The sequence below is a fragment of the Protomyctophum parallelum genome (assembly GCF_964188405.1).
Source record: "Protomyctophum parallelum genome assembly, chromosome: 10".
NCBI lineage: Eukaryota > Metazoa > Chordata > Actinopteri > Myctophiformes > Myctophidae > Protomyctophum > Protomyctophum parallelum.
The window spans coordinates 26,657,869-26,665,851 of NC_139704.1; the positions used below are offsets into that span (position 1 = coordinate 26,657,869).

Sequence of the window (7,983 nt, forward strand, 5' to 3'; positions counted from 1 at the left end):
CAAAATAAAACGACCAAACATTTGCGTGATTGGTGTTTGGTACATGTGAATGAGGCCTGTGAGACAGTGGTGGACAGTTTGGCAGAAGGTTTAGAGAATGGTTCTGGTTAACAAACATACATTTATTTTTAAACAGAAGGAGATCCAAGGCACTCTGCAGTCAGGTAAAAAAGGCCTTTATTTATAATGGTATCAGCTCGGCAAAGAGCATTAAAAAACGACCAACACGTTTTGGCTGTCCAAGCCTTCGATCGATCGATTTATGTTTATGTAATCAGTACAGTATGTCAGTATCATTAGTATAATTAGTTGCAGCACCCTGACTGTTTAGCCTGAATAAAACACAGTCTTCGTTCATTCATTGGTGAAATGTGTAGGGCAGGTCTGGTAGGCTATAGGCTGGGCTGCACACCCAAGTGTATATGGGAACAAAATATCATGTAACACATAAAAAAGAAAAATCACTAAACATGTTATAAAAAGCATTACTATAGGGACACGTATACTTACTGCATGAATACACAGTAGGAGAAGACCAAATATAAAACTATGTAGGCTAATAATATAAAACGACAATAATAGGCTTTCTACTTCAGTTCAATAAGTCAAGACATTTACTTGAGATTGTTTTGGCTACTCTACATTAAGACTGCACTGAGCCATGCACTGAGCAGCATGCTAAACGACTTCCCTGTGGGTTAAATTGAATCATATATTCCAAAATAACTATAGTAGCTGATGATGGTTTCCTTTTACAGCCAAAAGTCTGACTCTGTAGCTTGTAGGTAGCTTGTACCTAGAAGCCTGTACAAGCAATTCAATTTGTTACATGTGATATCTTGTTAAGCTGTTGTGTTGTTCTATTAACTTCGTAGCAAGTGTGATGCAAAAGCAGGTCCATAAAGGGTAACAATTTATTTTGTTATCATTCATACATAGGCCATTAGGCCTATAGCATTTTCTGGGACTAACATTCAGCGAAAAGGCTACAAGCTCACAACACGTGATGTTAGCTTGTAGAAAGATCAGCAAAGCTATGTATTGCATCGCGAAAAGGGAGCCGGGGCCTTGAAAATGTGTCAACTAAGTATGATGCTGTGATCATTCTTGGTCCATATGGGCCTCCCATTCTATCAATGCTCTCTGCATATCTTGATAGCATGAGAGCTACCCCTTCTGTGTGTCGGGCGCACGTGGGTGAAATCACCCCTCAACTAGTCTTAACAGGCCATGTATGTATGTCGGACATTACTGATCCTAACCCTGACCTCACAGGGAAGCCATGGGTGAGTGATGGGACGTTCAACTAAGTATACACTTCACACAACAGTGGACGTTTCATCCAAACTGGTGATTTGTGAACAAACAGACCCGGATACTCTGTCCTGAGAGACGAGGGCCTTCCCAACCTGACCAAGCCAACACAGAGCCGTGTTCATTAGCTTCCGGAGGTGCCTCAGGAACTTCTTCTCCACAAAAACATACAGGATGGGGTTGAGACAGCTGTGCGAGTAAGCGACGGCCTCTGTGATTTGTAAAGCCAATCTAATTGCCTTGCTGCTCTCGCATGTTGTGTGTACGTGAAGTAACTCCAAAGCTTTGAAGAACGAAGCAACGTTATATGGCACCCAGCAGAAGAAAAACACAACTACAACGACGACAACCATGCGAATGGCCTGTTTCGTGGACGACTGGCTGGACAGGAGCCTCCTAACGATCTGGACATAGCAGAAACCCATGACGGCCATTGGAATCAGTAAGCCAACAATGTTCATCTTGAAGAGGCCGAAGATGCTCCAGAAGTGCCTGTTCTGTGTTGCGGTGCCATTCCCATGATGTCCAGTGTATAAGGGAGCGCAGAAAAAAAATGTTTCGTCACTTGACGTCGGGGCCTCTTGTACCTGAAGAAAAGCTATGTCTGGAAAAGTGGCGATGACTCCAGCAAGCCACACAGCAGCAGCCACGGCCATTCCAATGGAGCGCGTCCGTGTTCTCAGCACGTGAACGGTGTGCACTATAGCCAGGTAGCGGTCGACACTCATCAGGGTGACGAAAAAGATCCCGCAGTAAAGGCCAATTTGGTAGGCACCCAGGACCACCTTGCACACTGCGTCCCCGAACAGCCACTGGTCCCGGGCTTGGTGGGCCAGGAAGGGAAGGGAGCACACTAGGAGGAGGTCAGCGAAGGCCAGGTTGAGGAGGCACACGTCGGTCATGGTGCGGAGCTTCTCCCGAAATAGGATGACCCACAGGACCAGCACGATCCCTGGGAGACCCACCACGAAGAACAGAGAATAGAGCACTGGGAGGAAGTGTGAGCCGTGAAGTCCATATACACATCTGCCAAAGTCTCCCTCGGGGTATTCTTCATAGTAGTAGTAGTCAGTGGGGTCTACAGAGACGTCTCCACTAAAGGATTCAAAAAGAGTATATGGATTAGATGCATTTTTTAAATGAAAGTCTTCAGTATATGGGCCTACTGTATATTAGGCCTTGTTCTGAAAGAAACCAATATAGCCCAAGACATCATGACTAATAGCTGTGTATAGGAAATATGAAGCACTGTGACAATCTGCAAAAATATCCTTTCATACCCAACACATTATAAACTAGAAAAAGTGCCCTACTGGGCACAGGTCTCCACCAGGATGAGCAGATGTGAAGAATTCCAGGCAAAGGTTTTTCCTTGGCCTCTAGGGAGTTGGCATACAAAGTTATCCACAGATCCGTGCAGTTAGAGGTAAAAACACTTTTCGGCCAGTTATAGCGCCACCTTGAGGCTGAGTTGAAATTGTTCATGTGGCATTTCGTCCTCTGCCTAGTGGGAATGTGGGTGCACAATTTGACGGAAATCACGCGATGTGTTCATGATTTGCAGCATTTTGTTTGAAACTGAGCACTCCTGTGAACTTTGGAAGCCAATCTTAACCAATCAGGATGGAGTCTGAGAAATCTGAAAGACCGGTTTCGTTGAATGGCTCTAGAGAGACTGTGTACCAATTTGCGTGATGTTTGGACAAAATCTGTAGGTGTACTGTGCAAAAACTTGTTTTGCACAAAGCGGCCTCCTGGTGGCGCTATAACAGGCCGTTCTGGAAATGTGAAAGACTGGTTTAGTTGAATGGCTCTAGAGAGACTGTGTACCAATTTGCGTGATGTTTAGACAAAATCTGTAGGTGTACTGTGCAAAAACTTGTTTTGCACAAAGCGGCCTCTTGGTTTGCGCTATAACAGGCCGTTCTGGAAAGTTTGGGGCAGAGGTTCATCGTTGGCATCCAGGGAGTGTGTGTGCAAAATTTGGCATCGACCGGGTTAACGGTGGCCGAGATTAGCTGCTAACGGACACACACACACACACACACACACACGGACACGCGGACGGACGGAGTGCAAAACATACTCTCCCCCTAGCCTTCGGCTGGTGGAGACAATAATAGGGGTGTAACGATATAGACAGGCCGCTAACTGTATCTATATATTGATTTTAATTTAAAAATGTAAGTATATTGATGTGTAAACAGCGAGTATTGTATAGTTTAACTTGGTATCGTATCGTTTTTGCAATGTAAATAATCAGTATTGAATCGTAAATAATACATTTTATCAATACTAAGTACTTTTTTAAGAAGAAAAAATGGGTTTCATTACTTTTCCATTCCATATTGCTACACTTGGTCTATGAAAGATGTGTGGATTATCTGTGTTCAAGGCGTTGGGTTTGTCCATCTATATTAACAAGTGAGAAGTTGTCACGTGGCGCAAGCTGTGCGCAAGCGAACTAGCCAATGAAAAGATGTGCGCATGAAAACAGTTCGCAACCCCCCCCCCCCCCCCCTCCTCTTTGGCTGCTGTAATGTGATCTCCCCTATGGATCTCCCTCCGTCTCCGCAGAGAAACCTTACCTATAGTCGCCTCACCATTTAGCTTATTCCTTCTAAATCTCTGCATTTAAAATATAGGTCGCTCAGCGAATGTCTTAGTTACATTAACATCAAGCAGGACGCGAGATTTTTTTCCCTAGGATAGCTCAGGCAAGGAGCGCTGTGATTGGTTGTCAGTGGAGTAGGAAGCACTGGGTTGTGTTTTGGACTGCACACAAGTGTTCATGCCTACTAGTACTCTAACCCTAACCCTAACTCTAACCCTAACTCTAACCCTAACCCTAACCCTAACTCTAACCCTAACCCTAACCTAAACATAACCGCAAGCAGGGGAGCAACGCATCCTTCATTCACCAACCTTAATCCAGTTTTTTTAATGCAACCTTAATCCAAAAACTATTAAAAAGTCAGCGGTTGTAAAAATAGTGGCAGCAGTGGGGCGCGAACCAGCGAAGTATTATTACAAGTCAGCGGAGTAGTCCACTAGGCTAGCAAGGCAGCTGGCAGAATGGGGTTTACTTTATATTAGAAGGTGAGGTTCCGCCCGCGCGGGTGGCGCTTTCCTTGACTACTAGTAGTAGGGCGGGGCGACTACTAGTAGCCGGCGTGGTAAAACGAGCGCTCCTTGCCTGACCTATCCTAGGGAAAAAAATTAAGCATACAGCACCACAACAGTCAACACGGCTCTGACCAGGGTTGCCACATTGACTGAGAGGGAAACAAGCAACCAGGTCTATGAAAATGTTAACAGGCCAGATCAAGTCAGAAACTGTCAAACATCATTGTCCAATGTTGTTTTAGAGCAGTGGTTCTCAAACATTTTCATGTCATGGACCACTAATATTCTATATATATAAATATTTATATATATATATATATATATATATATTATATATATTATATATAATATATATATGTACTATATATATTTACTATATATACACACCGGTATATATACAGTGTACACAAACCGTATATCTAGGTGTGCCCCCATATTTTTAGGCTATGAAAAGTGTGCCCTGGGACAAAAAAAGTTTCACACATATTTAATGTATTTCCATTTATCATATCGTCAACCATGTATCGTGATGCGTATCGTATCGCTGTTAAAATGTATCATTACACCCCTAATAAATAATCATAATTGTAGCACAAGAAACACCCAGAAACATTTGTCACTGTCATAGCTTTACAAGTACAGTACAAATCCTACATAGAGACATACATACTCTTACCCATGCGTGTCAATGTGTGATGACATGTCACTGACAGCAGGGGTGGTTGTGGCTGCGGTCGTCCATCTGGAAGATATTCAAAAATAAATGAGTACTTTCAGGAGACAAATGATATCTGGCATGTGCTGTGTGATTCGATCTTTAGGTATGCGGTCAAGTGCAAGCCTGGCTCAGGGAGTAGGACGCCCCTGCCTAGGCACTTTGGACTTATCATCATGTCCTGTGTTTTTCTAAATCATTTGTAGCACAGTATAAAAACAATACAATAAAACATACTACAGATATGAGGTGCTAGGATGAGGCAAGAAGCCCAAGGGCCTTATATGTCTTATATATGTCTTATATGCCTCTATATGTAAGATAAAATAAAACCATTTAGAACATGATTGTCAACAATTTACAAAACATGATTTCAGAATAAAGAAAATATATAAAAGATCTAAACATGATTAGAATACTTTATACTTATATCTAAGTGACATCATATGATTAGAGAAAAGAGAGTATAGGCCTATACAAAACACAATTAAGTTATCTGGTCAATCAGAACAACCTTTCCTTTGATTTGCTCCTTATTGATTTGCCTACTTTTAGCATTTAATTGAGCATTAATGTTCCATAAATGTTCCTGTTATCTCCCTCAATGCCTCATGCCAAAATGAAACAGAAAAACTGGACATTTGTCTCAGAATTATTGAAGTTGGTACAACGCATGTTCAGGAGGAAGACCACGCTTACAAGCTAAGATCGTTGGCCTCCTCTGCCACCATGCCACGCTAACTCTCTCCCTAGCCGCAGGTACCAAGCTCAATCATCTACACCATTTACCTGCCATGGTTACCAATGCCAGCTCCACCCTCACCACTCACCGAGACCTCACTGCCATGGCAACCACCAGCTCTCTGCCCTATCGCTGCCCCCGCTGCATCAAGGGAAGAGTATATATGCCAGCCTGTTCCACCAGCCACTCGTGCATCGTATCTCGTAACCCTCCCTCCCTCCCTCCCGCTTCTGTTACTAACTCTCGTTCTCCAGTTTCAGGTTCCGACGGGGGTCTCGTATTGGGGGCGTGTCCGTACACAACCAGAAGGACGCCCCGCTACTCAGACCCCATGCCAAATACTCAGGGTATTCTACCCCCCCGGAACCGGGCCCTCGACACCCCCTCCCCCCACAGGGCTACGCCCTATCATCCTCCACTTCCCTCCCAGGGGCCTAGTCTCACTAACATCCTCCTCCCCTCACTCCCTCAAGATTCCCTCTGTAGCTCCAAATCATCCTCTCATCCTCACTCCCCCTCCCCACCCCCTCCTTTCACTCATTCATCCGGCCCCTCGGAAACCTCCTACATCCTCACACCCCCTACCCTTCCCCTCTTCCCAACCCGACATCCTCCTCCCTTCCCAAGTTCCCCCCTTCCCGAACGGGACTCATCCTCACTATCAGTCAAGGCCCTCCAATGCATATCAACTATGCATCAATCTACTCATGCATCATTCCAATGCATCATTCATTCAATGCATCTCATTCCTATGCATCATTCCTTCTCATGTTCCACCTTTTCTAAATAAATGCTAAACCATGTTAAACGATGTTCGATTGTGTGTGTGGTCTGTACTAGTGAATGTATAGTTAAGACTTAAGACCATATTTTACATGATCCTATTTGTGGAAATTCACTATGGCAACCAATATGCCAGATTAAATATACATGTGCCAATATTTCAAGTTGGGAACATCAACATTTGTTTACTATAGGCTACATCTTGAAGATGTATATAGAAGATAAAAATGAAAATTTTAGAAAAAATATATCAATAGGGTGCATGGGGGAGGTCGGGAGGAGGAGTTGTGATCCATTTTAGGCGAATAAAAAAAGAATGTGTTTATTTTGATTTTTATGCACTATATGATGGAACCATGGCCATCTTCATATCAATGTTGGTTTAAAGTTTTTATTTTTCACAGGCGAAAATCCAGGACGGACACAACAAGACAAAAAACTGTCGTAAGTCCACACTATTGATCCATAATGTATACAGGCTATGATAAGGGTTCAGGACAACGAGGCCTTTTCGTGGAGGGGTCAGAATGAAATTTGGACTTGTTTTTCGTCTGTGGTATAGGCCTAGGCTACTTTAAAAAAAACCTATATGGCAACCAAATTCGTTGGGTATAGTAGGTTAGAAAAATATATCTTTCGGGTGCATGGGACCCCTCCTTCCTACCAGACTATAATGGGCCACTCAAAAATGTAAGACATGCAGATGATGCAGTTACAGCTTTCTCTCTCTCTTTCTCTGTGTCCCACGTGGTATACGTTTGTGTATCTCGTCATAAAAACAAACAAAAACATAAAGAAATGACAAGAAAGTGGGACAGACAGACAGACAGACAGACACTCACCTGACGGTGCTGTTGATAAAATATCTCATGGTAATGTCCATCATTGATTTAGCTGTTTCCAGAGATACCAGGCAAAACATACAAAACGAACAAATATTTTACATCCAGTTAGAAAGCTATAGAACAACAAAAACAAAACAAACAAACAAAAAATACTAGCTATTCACGCTCAGTGTTCTGTGAAACGAAGCAAAACAAAACAATACAATTGTTTTCAATACTGCCTAATGTGCCTATAGTCCCTGAAGCATTCCACACATCTCTGCCCAGATTTCTCCACTCCAATGTGCATGCGCCTCGTTACAGTTACAGCGACGACGGATCCGTGCTCTGTGTGTGCGTGCCTTCAGATAACGGCCGTCGCCATATAGACTATAGGCCTACTTAAGTGCAAATGTTGACCTTCCTTAACTGCTCTAGTGTAACTAACTCAACTCAACAGTAATAACAAAGAAAGACTG

The 7,983-nt window shown here is 43.3% G+C and overlaps 1 protein-coding gene across 1 annotated transcript; it reads right to left on the reverse strand.

The window, feature by feature from the left end:
• Positions 1 to 337: 337 nt before the first annotated feature.
• On the reverse strand, positions 338 to 7,713 carry LOC310865231 (C-C chemokine receptor type 8-like). The gene is made up of 3 exons (XM_083774257.1): positions 7,523 to 7,713; positions 5,117 to 5,182; positions 338 to 2,409 (listed from the first exon to the last, which is right to left on the reverse strand). Exons 1-3 carry the CDS (start codon positions 7,600 to 7,602, stop codon positions 1,320 to 1,322), a joined length of 1,236 nt encoding a protein of 411 aa, XP_083630383.1. The 5' UTR covers positions 7,603 to 7,713; the 3' UTR covers positions 338 to 1,319.
• Positions 7,714 to 7,983: the final 270 nt, after the last annotated feature.

Coding starts and splice junctions, on each gene's coding strand:
- LOC310865231 (XM_083774257.1), bottom strand. CDS start 7,602: ATGTTTTGCCTGGTATCTCTGGAAACAGCTAAATCAATGATGGACATT. Junction 5,183..7,522: donor TTTATCAACAGCACCGTCAG/GTGAGTGTCTGT, acceptor AATATCTTCCAG/ATGGACGACCGCAGCCACAA. Junction 2,410..5,116: donor TCACACATTGACACGCATGG/GTAAGAGTATGT, acceptor TGAATCCTTTAG/TGGAGACGTCTCTGTAGACC.